General features: G+C 43.1%; 1 protein-coding gene across 4 annotated transcripts in view; it reads left to right on the forward strand.

Moving 5' to 3' along the window:
• exoc6 (exocyst complex component 6) overlaps positions 1 to 16,608 on the forward strand; it is an 83,132-nt gene that overhangs the window by 56,162 nt on the left and 10,362 nt on the right. For all 4 annotated transcript variants that reach the window (XM_076297894.1, XM_076297893.1, XM_076297891.1 and 1 more), the window contains 4 exons: positions 2,062 to 2,173; positions 2,738 to 2,872; positions 5,626 to 5,805; positions 12,054 to 12,195. In XM_076297894.1, coding sequence (XP_076154009.1) covers positions 2,062 to 2,173; positions 2,738 to 2,872; positions 5,626 to 5,805; positions 12,054 to 12,195 — 569 coding nt within the window. The remainder of the gene's footprint in view (positions 1 to 2,061; positions 2,174 to 2,737; positions 2,873 to 5,625; positions 5,806 to 12,053; positions 12,196 to 16,608) is intronic.

Consider the following 16,608-nt stretch of genomic DNA (forward strand, 5'->3'; position numbering starts at 1 on the left):
TGGGACGTTCCCCTCAGTCTGGTGTCAGCAAGGCCTCCCCCGTGCGCTCTGTAGCCGGGCGCGGCGCTGCCAGTATTTGTTTTTACCGTGAGCCCTTGTGGCATTTGCGGCGGCACTGTGTGTTCTGAGGGGGATCTGTGTTGTGCTTGTCCGACGGCACCCCAAATCCTTTCCCAGGCCAAACGGACCGGTACCTCGTGCATCCCAGGGGGCTTAGCGGCACCTCCCATGATGTTTAACGGGTGAGGGGGCCGTGAGGAGGACCTGTGTTCCTAAACACACACATACACACAGTTTTTTGTCATTTGGTCGCAAGTCAGTCTGTCCCTGCATAACAAGTAATTAAAAACAGGATACTCTTTTTACTTTACCTTTAAGAGGGGAAGTAAATAAAAACAGGATACACTTCTTACTTTACCTTTAAGAGGCGAGGGGAGCCTCCTACCACATCAAGAGTATCCATCCTTAGGTTCATTCTTTAGCTAGTTGTGTACTTGCAAGGGCATCTGATCCTCCACCTAATTTTGAGGGGTCGAGCCCCCTCAGCCCCTCCCCCAGATGCGTGCCTGTGTCTCCATGAATGGTATCAGTGTCCCAGAGAAGAGGAGCATGAGAGCCGTGCCTGTGGTCCTATAGCTCTCCTCTGAGCCCTGGCGCCCCTGTTGATGGACTAATCCCAGAGCGGGTTAAGCTCTTCTCTTCTCTTCTCTGTTCTCTCCACACTCCAGGCATGCTGCTAGCAACCCATGCAAATGAGCAGCTCTACTCGACACCGCCTGTTGTGGTGCTAATTAACCACTAATGCTGACCCAACCCCCCCCCCCCCCCAAAACACACACATACACACACACACACACACACACACACAAACACACACACACACACACAAACAAACACAAAACAACACGCACACATATACACACAAACACGCACAGACACACTCCCACACAAACACACTCCTGCACACACACAAACACACACACACACACACACACAGTTCAACGTGAATAGGCCCCTCCCCCTCTAATTAGGCCCCTCCCCTCACACCTCAGGCGGCGTTCACACTGACACACTTTTTTTCACCTCCAGGCGCTCAAATGAAATTATTTCCCAATGGAACAATGCAGTTTCACTGTTGTGACACGGCACATATTTGTATGAGCGAGGCGTAAACAGAAAAAAAAAAACCTTTTACCTGTCTTAGCCTAGTCAGGGAGAGAGCAATTTAGCTAAGTATACCGTATCATAGCAACAACAATCAATTTCCACTCTCACAATGTGGTTGCGGTAGTAGTTTAGTGGTTAAGGAGCTAGGCTAGCATTTAGTAGCCAGAAAAGTTTTGGGTTCAATTCTTAGCTTCCACCGTTGTGCCCTTGAGCAAGGCACTTAATCCTGAGTTGCTCTGGGGAGAATGGCCCTTGTAAGGTAACTGACATATGTCTGCTAAATGAATAAATGTAAATGTACATTTTTAAATACCTGCGTTTAGGAGGTAAAAAAAAAACCTTCAGTGTGATTTCTGCCTCACTCGGCCCCTCCTACCTAATCAGCGCCTCCAAACATGATGCTTATCTCTTGCATCAACAAGCACTGGCAGTGCTATCCTAACACACATAAACAAACAAAGACTGTCAAACCAAACATACACACATGACTGACTGACTGAGCAGAGAGGTGTTGAGTGAGAATCATGATTTACTGTAAGTTTTTCAGCGAGTGATACAAAATCAGTAATGAAAGGTTTCACTGTTTGAAAAATCCACTTTTTGTGCTGTTACCATTAAAATATTGCATTTTTGAAAGAAGTCCCATATTTTGTGATATACAATATGTCATGATATTCATGTTAGTGAGGCAGTAGGGTTTGCTAGTAATAGAGTGGTTTGGAGAGTCATAGTTCAACAGAGAATTATATTACTGAATCGCTAGCCATTATGACAAAAAAGTTATTGTGAGGTTTGTGGTTGTCCTCACTCACATTGAATGTATACATTCCATAATTGAGTACTGTGGTTATATTTTCATGAGATAAAATATAATTTGTATTTCATTTATTCCAGCTCGACAGAAATCGATGACATGCTACGCAAGTCCACCAACCTTCTGCTGACGAGGACGCTGAGTGGCTGCTTACAAAACCTCATCAAGAAGCCCCACATAGGCCTCACTGAGGTAAACAGCAGTACTATAATACCTAAACACACATAGGCCTCAATGAGGTAAACAGCAGAATACTTAAACACACATAGGCCTCACTGAGGAAAACAGCACTACTAGAACATTCTTTTAGAAATAGACCTTGCTGAGGTAAACCTAAGTAGAATACTACTTTCTACACATAGACTTTGCTGAGGTAAAGCTGACTATTAGAATACTTTTCTACACATAGGCTTCACTGAGTTAAAGGCGCTGTAAGCGATGTCATACGTTTTTTAGGCTATAACATTTTTTGTCACTTACATCAAACATCACCTCATCATCCGCTAGCTGCCTGTGTCCTGAATACACCGTAAAAAAACACTATCTCTGTGGACAACCCAGGCTCCAAAAACGGCCACAAAACAACTTGGGCAAAAAAAATAAAAACATAACAAACTGTCCCAGCAAATCACAGAGAGTGTTTTGTTTGAATGTCAACAGAAGTGACGTTACCCACGAGACGAGAGTGACTGTAAACTATTTCAGCACTAACATGCCCATTTCCTCTTGCGTTCCTCTGGTGTCTCTCTCCCACAGCTGGTTCAGATCATCATCAACACTACACATCTAGAGCAAGCCTGTAGATACCTGGAGGACTTCATCACCAACATCACAAACGTCTCCCCGGAAACCATTCACACCACGCGGCTCTATGGCCTGGCCACGTTTAAGGTGCGTTCACATTCACAAGCAGTGGTGCAGTGCTGTCTCTGTTGCTGTTGGCAACACGGGGCAGGATGCAAGATGTTATCCCTTTGGAAAGCAGCTTGTGTCACTATGTTGCCCGAAAGATGCTTTACAAATAAAGCTTGATCGATTATAGGGGTAAGATGAAGGGATAGGGGAAGGGGTAAAACAGAGAATTGAGATTGGCCCTTGATGAATTTACTCTGATAACTAAAATCCAACACATGAGAGTCACAAGCTCATTGATAAAAATTCACAAGCCCATACGGTACCCGAAGCACTTCCACAGTTTACTGACTCATAGTGATGCATAGAGATGTGGTTTGTATATCTTGGTATGGTTATTATTATCCTGTCAACGTTTATTTAGTCTATTACTAATATTGGAATTTAATTTTTTATTTAGGCTATATGACTTTATGCAGTTAATCGTAATGTCAATGTAGTGTTTATTGATGTCACGGTAAGTGGTTTTGGACCAAAGAACCATAAACATAAACATTTATTTGTCAAACCCTAAAATATAAATGTTAAGGGGCAGCTCATTAGTGTTTTAAGGATTAAAGCTAAGATGAAGGGTCAGGGAGAAGGCCATCTTATAAGTACTTGCTGAGTAATAAGTGTTTACTCTAAAGCCATCAGGCCTGCCTGTCATAACCCCCAGAATGCAGAGGTCAAGGGTCATGACCTTTGACCTCCAAACATAAGAGGCATGAGGTTGACCCTCAGTTCCAGATTTCTCTGTCTGTGTGTTTCCCCACCAATGTTAAAGATTTACACATACCACTGATGAAATCCATTCGATCCGAACGGCAGGTACTGTACTTGATAGGTTGTCACTCCTTTCTCCCTTATGTTAGTTTCCTTGGAACACAATCTAGATGAGTAATTTCTGCGTCTAGAGATGAGCTAGAAAAGGTGCACACTGTGTTTCAGACTGGTTTTCATCGATGTGGTAGTAATAGAATATGTCTCAGTTTTTAATCAAGCAGGATGTCAATCATTTGTCAGTCAGGAGTTAAGCCCAAATGCTCACGTACTGCGTGTGTTGTTGTTGTAACTAAATCTGAAACCCCACAGCATGATTCAATAGTTGAATATTAGTAGGTATAAAACGAAAATTAAGTAGACATGGTTTTGGAATGAATCTGTCTTAAGGATGACTCAGGTCTCTTTGTGTTTTAGTTAGTACATAGTGAAGTGTTTTGAGAGTCGTGAAGATTAACTGCAACGCTTACTTTACTGATTAGGCTTTCTAAGGACATGGTCTTGACATGCATGGATACACACACACACACACACACACACACACACACACACACACACACACACACACTTCACCATATAGGGCAATACTTTTCACGTGTTTCTCTTTAGACGTGTCAGGCTTTCAACCGCACAGGTCTAAGTATGAGCTCACCAAGCTTACCTGAACTCTGGAGAAAAGTCTGAGTGGAGCAGAACGCTCTGTCTGTGTGTGTGTGTGTCTGTGTCTGTGTCTGTGTGTGTGTGTGTGTGTGTGTGTGTGTGTGTGTGGGGGGGGGGGGGCATGACCTCCTCTATTTACATTTCTGTTGTTTTAAGTTTCTGTGTGTGTGCATCAGGACATTCTAATGAGCTGCTGTGTTGTTATGAAGGGAAATGAGGAGAGGAAAATGAACTCGTACATAAATAAACACGCAAGTCGCACGCACGCAAGTCGCACGCACGCAAGTCGCACGCACGCAAGTCCTTCTGTTATTGGTCTGGTTCATTGTTGGGGTGCTGATGGCTCAGGAGGTAGAGGAGTCTGTTATTACAAGGCTGAGGGTAAGCGGACTTTTAGGCAGTACTGAATCAGGGCACAGCGCCGAGCGTCAAGATGCAAGATGTTTGGATGATTATCATGTCTGACCTCAGACATGATACAGACTCCCTGTATGTAGTTTGCTTGCATAAAATGATTCCGCGGATTTTACAACACGCCAGCACACACGGGTATGCAGGGGCTATTCAAAATGACATACAGTAAAAATGTTGTGCAATAAACTGACACTTCGAATAGCCCAGACAAATAATTGCAGACAAAGCGTGATGTCACTTATAGGCTACCAGAGACTGTGTTTGAGTTGCATCGTTGCAAATCTCATATGATGCATCATTCCACAAAATGGTTTGTCTTCTATATCATCAAGTTATTCAATTGGCTAAACATAGGCTATATAGCCTTAACTCAGAGTTTTAGGCTTATGTCTTTTTGATCAGCTACAGACAACGAGTGGCAGACAGAGTGAGATGTCACTAATAGGTTACCAGAGATTGTTTTTGAATCTTATAGTTGCAAATTGCACTGCACTAGTAGAATATAAATGTTATGTAAATATCTACATACAAATATAAATACTAGAATATAAATGCTATTTAACTGCATTCCCTTATGTTGTTTTTTTTATATAATCTATACTTATTTATCTTATTTTCTTATTTTAATTAAATCATTATTAACTACTATTATTAATCTTTTATCTGTTCTATTTACATCCTTTTCCATTTTGCACAGACATAGAGTTAACCAAGTTTACATTTCACTACTAGTTTTATACTGTTATTATAACTGTGTATGTGACAAATAAATCTCTCTGAATCTGAATCTCTGAATCTGATTCCCTAAATCTGAATCACTGAATCGGAATCCCTTAATCTGAATCACTGAATCGGAATCCCTGAATCTGAATCTTTGAATCTGAATGTGTTGTCAGGACGCGCGGCACGCAGCTGAGGGTGAGATCTACACCAAGCTAAACCAGAAGATTGACGAGTTCATCCAGCTGGCCGACTACGAGTGGGGCATGTCCGAGTCGGACGGCCGGGCTAGCGGCTACCTCATGGACCTCATCAACTTCCTGCGCAGCACCTTTCAGGTCTTCACGCACCTGCCGGTACGTTCACTCACACATTCACTCACAAACACAGACACACCTGTTTGAAGTTTCTGTGTGTGTGTGTGTGTGTGTGTGTGTGTGTGTGTGTGTGTGTGTGTGTGTGTGTGTGTGTGTGTGTGTGTGTGTGTGTGTGTGTGTGTTTCTATGTGATTGTTTTTGTGTGTTTTTGTTGCTGTCGATGTTTATATTGTTAGTGATGTCCTTATTGTTCTTGCCTATGTGAGGTCTATTGGCTTTATATATGTACATTGTGATATACTGGTTTCCTGTTTCAGTGTATCTGGTCTCACCTTTATGTTGTTGCATGCCATGGATATAGTTCTGATGGTTGTATTTTTTGTGTGTTCTTTTGTGATGTGGACTCCATGATTCCATGGCTATCATGACAGCTAACTCTTCCCAGGAAAACAATAGACCGTTAAACTGCTTATGTCGGTGCATATAAGTTGAGTCTACAACAAACAAACTGACATAGTGACAAACCATCCAGAGATGGGGGTTGATTAAGCCAAGACTCAGAGAATGTCTGTTATATTGATAACCTGAATCTCCAAACGTCATGTATATCCTCCGAACTTCCTGCAACACCATACTAACTAACACTACGCTTCCGGAATGATCATTAAGAAGCTCAGTCAAACAAAACCTTCTGAGCACCCGAGTGAAGGTTTGTGTGATGGTAAAGTGTATTGGTATAGTGTATTATAATTTATAATGAATTTATTGTAAATAGTAAGCAACCTGCACACTTGTCAGTTGTCAGAGTACCTGATGACATTTGTCATTTGGAAAATTTGATATAGACTGATTTTTACTGACATATCACAATACTTTCTGTTAAAAGTGAGTTTACATAGTTGGTGTACAATATATCAAACAGACACGTTTCTTTGGAAATTAGAGCCCAGGTTACTCATGCCAAACAGTGGTAGGGCTACACCCCAAACCGCCGTGTGTCTTGCCAAAGTGAACCGCTCGCTTGCTTAATTATCCAAGCTTCCTGGCCTAACCAGACGAGCCTCTTTATTTTTTAAGCCAACTCTTAATTTCCCTTTCTCCTCTTCTTGACTTTCGACTTGCACACAAAAACAACAGGCGCGTTCTACGACGGAATGTCTCCTCTCTCTCTCTCTCTCCTTTACGTTCTCCAGTGCTGTGCAATTTTTGGAGTTTCTCTCTTTTCTTCTTCTGCTAGGCATGCTTGGTTTTTTCTGATTCTTCCGTTTTTTTTCCTGTCCATTTATTGTTGCCATACTTTCTCCCCCCCTCCCCCTTCCCCCTCCCCCCTCTTTTGTCCACGTTCCTTATTTTTGTTTCGTTTGTATTTGTACTCCTTTGTATTTTGTTTTTGTTTTTTTGTTTGTGGGTGATTTTCTGCTCAGAATATCTACAATGACCATGCCGCGATGTCGGTAAGTAAGACCTCCCTGCCTCTCCCTGCTGAAGGGAAAACAGCATGCATGCCTGTCTGTGCTTCCCGTGGACTTGCCTTACCAGGCTGGCGCTTGTTTTTGCTTCTCCTTCCTCCCCACCACATGTAATGCCCGAGTATGCCAGGCTAGCCACCTAACCAGCACGACCCTAGCCTGCTACCCTACCCCTGCCACCATTTACCCCTACCCCTTACCTGCCCTGCTCCCAGTGCCACCCCATACCCCCCCCTTACCCTTCTAATCATGTCCATGGTTGCCACTGTCTGCGATCCACATCAGTGGCTTATTTTGCTGTCATACGCTAATTAAGTGTAATACATCATAAAGGGTAGTTTAGCTTTAGGACCTCGGAAGGTCTCAATAGGTTTTAAATGTATGTATGTATGTATGTATGTATGTATGTATGTACATACACACATGTGTGTGTATATATATATATATATATATATATATATATATATATATATATATATATATATATATATATATATATATATACACATATATATATATATATACGTGTGTGTGTGCATCATCTGTAATTCATGAAGTATTTCCGTGTGCTTTGTAGAAGTAATACATCATGCAGAATAGTTAGTGTGTCAAAAGACTATAATGTCTTGAACGTATGAATGTGTTTATATATAAATGCATGTATGTTTGTCAATATTTTTAACGATAGTAAGCTCCGATAATCAAAGTGGTAGTGGATCAGTACTTTAGAATTATTGAAGTAGATGGTCTCTAAACCAAAGTAAGAGATGGATGAAAATGCATGATGATTTGTGGACCTTTTAGAATAATCATAAGTAGCGATGATTACAGACAGAAATTTGGCATTTAAACACCTTGCTTTTAAACACCCTGAATGGGACCATAGATTCTTTGTAGTACTCAGCTAACTCAGTTGCATATAACAAAGTAAATCTATTAGATGTAATTCAGCTCAGATTTAAAAAAAAAACACTCCACAAGTCTTACAACTCTTCTCTGGTGATAAAGGTCATGGTATTGAAAGCATCTCCCATTGGGAACACACTGTAGCTGCAGTAGATCCAGGGGTTTCCCAAAAGCATAGTTGCTAACTAAGTTCCCATTGCCAACCAACTAAGTTGCTAACAGGTTAGCAACTATGCTTTTGGGAAACGCACCCCAGGTGCATATATCAGGGCGTACATACATGAATACAGGTCTTTGCTTTTGTGACTCAAGTCTCATTGCTGTCTAGCCACAGACAATGACAAAATACTTTATGATTTTTATTTTTATTTTTTGCCAGCATACTGTCAACACATAAAGGCCTAAATCACGCGAGATATTTCATTCCACTGCACACAACGAAAAATAAGAGAGCATTCACTCTCATGCCGTGACACTCCTTCAAAGGTATTCATTCCTCTCTTGTGCAAGAGTCTGTGATCAGATATAACTCATATCATATTGGATGCGTAATACAGATGGATCAAAATCCCCCTTTTGTTTCTCGACAAGTGAAGACCTTGTCTATGCCTTCAGGTGATCTACTTTCAGGCTTATCAGTATGGTGGGAGAGGTGCTCTCACTCTCTGAATGCTCTCCAGAGTGCCGGTATCTCTTGGGACGCAGGCCCAAGAATGTGCAACAGGTTTTTGGATGCTGGTGGTTTCGCGGTCGCTGCCGCCAACAACATCCATCTGTGCTGGAAGTTCAGCGACTGTTGCCCCTGGGCATGAGGGGCCGTTACCCTCCCTGACGTGCAGAGACGTTTGGCTGGCGCGGGGCCAGGGCAGGTTTATGTGTTGTACACCTGGCGTGGGTTTGACTCCTGCCCCGACCACCGCGTCCATCACCTACACATTTGTAGAGCTGTGCGCTCAACTTGAAATTCCCTTTTTTTTCCCCCTTCGAGTCCCTTTTCTGACTGAGTATTGCAGATATTTTTCATGTAAGTGTCATGTTTATGCACAAGTGTTCATTCTCCAGACAGTTTAATCTTTAGCTAACTGCATGAATATGAAGGAAGGTGTCAGTTTCTTGCAGGTGTAGGACTCCCCAGAATCTAGCCCTTGCTCTGCTTTTGCTGTTGAGCCATCCTGGCATACGTAGTTGTCTAATACATTCTAGGGAAGCATATTGTATAGTAAATTGTGTAGCAATACTGTAGTTTAGTGACAATAATATACTGTACAGGAGTGGAATTTGACAGATTGAGGAGATTGGTACTTGTTGCGCCCCATGGCCTGTAGAAGAACAGTCTAGTTTTACAAGAGCAAGCAGGACTGCCATATGCAGGATTCTGCAGTTCACCAACTAAACTTTGCTATTTATAAGAATTGGCAAAGGGGCGATAAATGTACATTTGTCATGCTTAACAGAAATGTAAAGTTAGAGTTTGTTAGACAGAGAGCAGTAGTTAAAAATCAAACATCCATACTGAATAGTCAGCAGAATGATGTGGCGCGCAGGAATTTGAATCCTTACATGCAAAGCAAACACCAGCAGTTAAGTCTACAAGGCAGACGTATCGCATGTAGCTCTAGGATGTATGCTTACATACTGGTCGCTTCTCACCAACCCCCCCCCCCCCCCCCATCCACCCTTCCCTTTTGGTTTCCATGTGGATGATATCACACACAGCCGTGGGCAGCCGTGGCCCACTGGTTAGCACTCTGGACTTGTAACCGGAGGGTTGCCGGTTCGAGCCCCGACCAGTGGGCCGCGGCTGAAGTGCCCTTGAGCAAGGCACCTAACCCCTCACTGCTCCCCGAGCGCCGCCGTTGTAGCAGGCAGCTCACTGCGCCGGGATTAGTGTGTGCTTCACCTCACTGTGTGTTCACTGTGTGCAGTGTGTTTCACTAATTCACGGATTGGGTTAAATGCAGAGACCAAATTTCCCTCACGGGATCAAAAAAGTATATATACTATACTATACTATACTATACACACACAGACACAGACACACACACACACACCGCTGTTTCAGAATGACTCGTTTCTTATCTGTAGATATGAGCGTGAAGAAGCATGTTGGCCACTCATCCATACCATACTTCCTTGGAATGGAATGAATGACACTTTCCCAAGTGTAGCCTACTGCATCTGTAGCTAGGTCCGTCTTTGAACCACTGAACACTGAGGAATACAGCGTTACAGATCACATAAGTATAAGTATATTCTTTTGATCCCGTGAGGGGAAATTTGATCTCTGCATTTATCCCAATCTGTGAATTAGTAAAACACACTCAGCACACAGCAAACACACAGTGAGGTGAAGCACACACTAATCCCGACGCAGTGAGCTGCCTGCTACAGCGGCGCTTGGGGAGCAGTGAGGGGTTAGGTGCCTTGCTCAAGGGCACTTCAGCCGTTCCTACTGGTTGGGGGTCGAACCGGCAACCCTCCGGTTACAAGTCAGAAGCGCTAACCAGTAGGCCACGGCTGCCCCACAATGAACACAGTAAAAAAATATCAATAAAGACAGTGCTGTTGTCAATGCAGCACGACTGGTCTTTTTTTACTGATGAGGATGACCGTGATTTCAACTCTGTCCAGGATCCTTCTGAGCAAATCTGAAATAACAGCTTCTTCATCAGTCAACAGGAACGGCTAATACAAGGTGTTATAAGGGCCAATATTAGGTGTTACAAAGACTGATTTATGAAAAGGTTGATATAAAATGTTACATGAGTCCTATGTCCTAGATGTCTTCAATATTCCATTAACTAAATTCAATGGAAAGTGCCTTGTTATTTCTCAGTCATCCATGATTTACTTTACTTGTATATTCTTTGACATGGTCATAGTCACTGAGTTGTGCTGGGTGTTTTTTTTTGTCTCTATCTATTTTGTTTAATTTGAAGTGTATCATGGCAAAATAGACTGTCCATTTGCCTATATATATACATATGAATGATCCAAATGATCAAGGTTGCATACACAGAGAGGGACCCATCAGTACACACACTGTATGATACTGGCCGTAACAGTTCATCACCAATGGTGGTCTACGCCGCTTGACAACTACAGGGGCATTGGTGTCTCAGCTAAATGCATGCATGTGTGTTGTGGAATAGACAGAGTACACAAAGTGGTGGGTGTGTGTGTTGTATGTGAAAGGTTGTATGATTGGTGAAATTACATAGTTATTGTGTGTGTGTGTGCGCGTGTGTGTGTGTGTGTTGTATGTGAAAGGTTGTATGATTGGTGCAAATACATAGTTATTTTGCGCATGTGTGTGTGTGTGTGTGTGTATGCATGCTTTAGAATCATGGGTAGAAGTGTTCTCCTCTCCTCAGGCCTCTCACACAACCTTGCTCATTTGAGTGTCATCGTCTCAGCCCTGTGGGCTTGCATGCGTGGCCCAGGTCTCTGTGTGTGATCCGGGTTTGTGTGTGTAACTGTGTGTCAGAGAAAGTATGTAAGTGTGTTTGTGTGTGTGTGTGTGTGTGTGTGTGTGTGTGCATATTAAGACAGCATGATCTAAGTGCTACGAGAGTATTCACTTAAGTGTAGTGCTGGCAGTGTTCTCTGCATACAAACTTTGTGTTCAACATATCGTTTTGGATAAATCAGTAAATTTCTTTCTGTGTATGTCTTTGTCGTGTGTGTGTGTGTGTATTGACATGCATGTGTGTTTATATGTGTATGTATGGAATGTATGCGTGTGTGTGTGTGTGTGTGTGTGTGTGTGTGTGTGTGTGTGTGTGTGTGTGTGTGTGTGTGTGTGTGTGTGTGTGTGTGTGTGTGTGTGTGTGTGTGTGTGTGTGTGTGTGTGTGTGTGTGTGTGTGTGTGTGTGTGTGTGTGTGTTTGTGTGTGTGTTTTCTCCTCCACAGGGTAAAGTAGCCCAGACGGCCTGCATGTCTGCATGTAAACATCTGGCCAGCTCCCTGCTGCAGATGCTCTTGGACCCCGATCTCAAGCAGATCAGCTTAGGAGCCATTCAGCAGTTCAACCTGGACGTCATCCAGTGTGAATGTAAGTGGTGTGTGTGCGTGTGTGTGTGTGTGTGTGTGCGTGTGCGTGTGCGTATGTGTGCGCGTGCGTGTGTGGTTACATGTGTGTGTCCAAGTGTGTGTCCAACATGGTGTATATGCTGAGAAGGGTCATTGACTGCGTTTAAATGCACTTTAAATGCACTTCAGTATCCCGGTTATGAGGCTTATCCCGATTTTGATCATATTCAGGATATGGTGTTTACACAGAGAAACCCGTTTAGTAATATTCCTGTATACATGATGAATCCTAGTATCCCGCTTACCAACAACAAAGTTCTATTAGTGTAGTCGCGCACGTTTGCATACGAAGCCGGGATAAGGTGTATACCTTATCAGATTAGAGCAACCGTCAATATAGTATTAACTACCGATTAATACAGCAATAACTACACCAAGTGTTATTTAGCAGCCACACAAACAGTAACATCATAAGCTGCCTCTGTGTTGCACCCTGTTTTACACCCCTGAATGAAAAAGTGAAAAAGTACGCTTAGTTTGTGTTTGACCCGCATCTGAACGATTGACTTTCTAACAATAAACTGAACGACAAAGTGTTTTCTTTTTTTTCTTTTGTTATTCTGAAAGTGAATTTTCCCTCTCTGCCCTTTCCAGTTCTCTCTGATGTTCTCTGTACGACACACACACACACACACGCACACACGCACGCAGACGTTCATGTCTGTGTCCTCAGGACACAGTTTCCCTTCTTCAACCTCTTACCCTGTGGTTTACCTGCCCTGGAGGGAAGAACGTTCAACCCACTTCCTCGGAAAAAAAATCCTGTTCCATGTAACGCGTTGCCGCGGCAGCCTTTTAAACTGCCGACCTCGCTATTAGCAAAATTGCTGGAGACAGCCTAATTGGCGCCTTTCAGCTGGGTAAAATAAATTAACGAGGTGCATCGAAGGCTAGTAGCACATTCTAACAAGCTTTGCAGTTTATTGTGTGTATGTAAATGTGTGTGTGTGTGTGTGTGTGTGTGTGTGTGTGTGTGTGTGTTTGTGCGCGTGCGTGCGTGCACGTTTCTGTGTATGTGTGTGTGTGTTTGTGTGTGTGTGGTATGTATATATTGTGTTTGTGTGCAATGGATAATGACAATTGGTAAGTTGCAGGCGTATGAAATGAAATCATGCTGCTTGAGAGGCCATTGTGCATAACCTTGATCATGCAGATTTACCCCAAGCAAGATAAAAAGAGTACATTGCCAAATGCACACCTTGTACTGTACGAAGTGGTCGTTATGGTGACGAAGGGAAACTCAAGAAAAACAAAAAGTGTAGAACTTTACACGCAAATTAGCTTATTTCCCCAAAAGTTGTGTTGTTCCTTCAAGCCCTTCCTCTCTCAGTAGGAGGGGTAGGACTGCAGGCCAGGAGGCCACATACACATTGATCAGTTAAAGCAGGAACTTCTATCTACCAGCACTGACAAAGTAAAGCAGGAACTTCTACCATCTACCAGCACTGACAAGTTAAAGCAGGAACTTCTATCTACCAGCACTGACAAGTTAAAGCAGGAACTTCTATCTACCAGCACTGACAAGTTAAAGCAGGAACTTCTACCTACCAGCACTGACAAGTTAAAGCAGGAACTTCTATCTACCAGCACTGACAAAGTAAACATGAAGAGGTCCCGCTTTGGCATGGTCAAAACTGCCTTGCCAATTGGGAGCTATTGCACAGGCAGCACCAGGGGCACCGATATTATGTATGGGGGGGGGGGGGGGGGGTTAGGACAATTCTTAGGGCCCAGCACTGACTTGGCTTCAAGCTCATCCTGCTTGTCGCGCGCATCTGAAAAAAAATCTCCGGTGCACGACCTGCTGCGTGGGGCTGAAATTTCTCGTGCGACAGAGGAAATGACGCAATTTTGACGTCACATTGTCGTGCTACCGGTCGGGTGCGGCGAGTATGTAGAATGCTTCAGAGCTCACGGGGACCCAGGTTCGATTCAGGCCTGCGATCATTTCCCGATCCAACCCCATCTCTCTCTCTCTCTCTCTCTCTCTCTCTCTCTCTCTCTCGCTCTCTCACTCTCTCACTCTCTCTATGGGGCTAGGTATAGATGATTTAAAGTTAACAGACATAAATAACAAGAGTAATAATAGGATGGTGTGTGTGGTGTGTACGTGTGTATATATCATAGACAAAAATCTCTCTCTCACTCGCTTCCTGTCTCTCTCCACTGTCCTATCGATAATGCAAAATGCAAAATCCAAAAAAAAAGAAAAACTTACAACAAAAAAAAAGAAAAGCCCAAAGCATTTTATCCAGGGGAAACCACCGATAGAAAGCCAACCGTTTCTCTGCCTTATCTGTCATAGCATGTTTTAATACGTCACTGTCATTACAGATGAGTGATTTTTATGTGGATATGTATTTGAAAATGAATTCATGTGAATTTTATGGGCATTGTGTGAGGAGAACCCTTGGCTGCACTACACACAGGCCCACGGGGAACGTTAAAGCTGATGATTGATTCATAAAAGTAAAATGAGGTCTGGAGTGTAACAGATATGTCAAACCTGAGTTGCGAGCACTGTTTCTCATTAATGATAGATTTGGAATGGAGAAAGATTTAAAGCCTCCAGTTTATAGGGTGTCGAACCATCTGCAGTTGTCTGGTGTGTGTGTGTGTTGTGTGTGTCTGTGTGTCTGTTAGTCTATGTGTCTCTGCTTGTGTGCTAAAGTGTTATATTGTCTCTATTTGTGAGTGTGTTCTGTTAAACCACCCCTCCATTGCTACTTTCAAATAAGCCCTGCTATCTGTTAACTGTATGTTGTAGAATCACAATCTGCAGACAACTGCGGTTTATGTGGGGCAAACACATAACTTAACATACCGTATTTTCCGGACTATAAGTCGCACCGGAGTATAAGTCGCACCAGTCAAAAAATGTGTCATGAGGAGGAAAAAAACATATATACAAATATATATATATATATATATATATATATATATATATATATATATATATATATGTTGCACCTGAGTAGGGATGTAAAGATATGAAAATTTAACCTCACGGTTATAGTGACCAAAATTATCACGGTTTTCGGTATTATCGCGATATTTTTAAAAGTGTGTTCAATTATGTTCAGAAAGGACTGATAGGCTGAAATAGTTTCAAATAGTGTGACAGCATTTACTATTACAAAATATAGGCAAAACCTTATCAAAAGTGCAACATTTAACCAGGGACGCTGGAACTCATTTTCATCTAGGGGTGCTCATAGAGAGGGTGCTGTGGGGGTGAGGTTCCTGAGTAGATGTGATTCTTTTATTCTGGTGCATTTTAAGGTGGCCTATTGCTACTGGAGAATGGCATATTTTTATTCACATTCATAGGCCAACAAACCTGGCTGAGCTGAGCATTCTTAATTCATAGCATAACGTTACAGTGACATTGTGTGTTATCCCGTTCACTTTTTCCTTGGTTATGTATAATTGGCTTTGTGCCACAATTAAATCCATCAAGTAGATAACAGAATCAGTAGGGTACCAGTTTTGTTTCATTGTACCAGGCCTACTGTATGTCAAAAGCAGGCTTGGATGAAGCTGGGAAGGATTAAACACACGGTTTCCACACCGCGGTAATCAACAGTGATAATCATGATATTTTAAATGAAAACGATAATTGTTATCGTCAACATTTTTATCGCGGTTTACCATTATACCGGTAATCGTTACATCCCTACACCTGAGTCGCAGGACCAGCCAAACTATGAAAAAAAGTGTGACTTATAGTCCGGAAAATACGGTAACTACTGTGTGTGTGTGTGTGTGTGTGTGTGTGTGTGTGTGTGTGTGTGTGTGCATCTGTTTGTTTGTGTGATCGAATTAGTGTGTGTGTGTGTGCATCTGTTTGTTTGTGTGATCGAATTAGTCTGTGTGGCTGTGTTTGTTTACACAAATACTGGTGAGGATGTGTGTGTGATTGTGTGTGTCTGAGAGAAAGAGAGAGCGTGCATGCTTGTGTGTGTATGTGTGTGTGTGCGTGCACACGCGTGTGTGTGAGAGAGAGCGCATGTTTGTGTGAGTGCGAGCATGTGCATGTCTGTGTGTGTGAGAGGGCGCACGCGTGCGTGCGTGCGTGCGTGCGTGCGTGCGTGCGTGTGTGTGTGTGCGTGAGCTGTCTCCACAGGGCCCTCGGGCAGGGCGTCTCGGGGTGAAGCAGAGTTCAGGCGCTGAGCTGGGTTGTGTGTGTGTGTGTGTGTGTGTGTGGGGGGGGGGGGGGGGATGAACGCCGGGGTGAACGCACGACCTCGCTCACCTGCTGATCCAGCAGTCTCTGCAAAAGCCCACTGCCTTACCGCACCAATGGTCACGTCATGCAGATGTGTGTGTGTGTGTGTGTGAGTGTCAGTGCACACACATGTAGTCAGGCTGTCAC

This window comes from Alosa pseudoharengus, unplaced genomic scaffold, assembly GCF_046254945.1.
Source record: "Alosa pseudoharengus isolate Yale_2024_CS ecotype anadromous, Long Island Sound unplaced genomic scaffold, YU_APseudo_1.1 YU_APseudo_1.1_scf_21, whole genome shotgun sequence".
NCBI classification, from domain to species: domain Eukaryota; kingdom Metazoa; phylum Chordata; class Actinopteri; order Clupeiformes; family Clupeidae; genus Alosa; species Alosa pseudoharengus.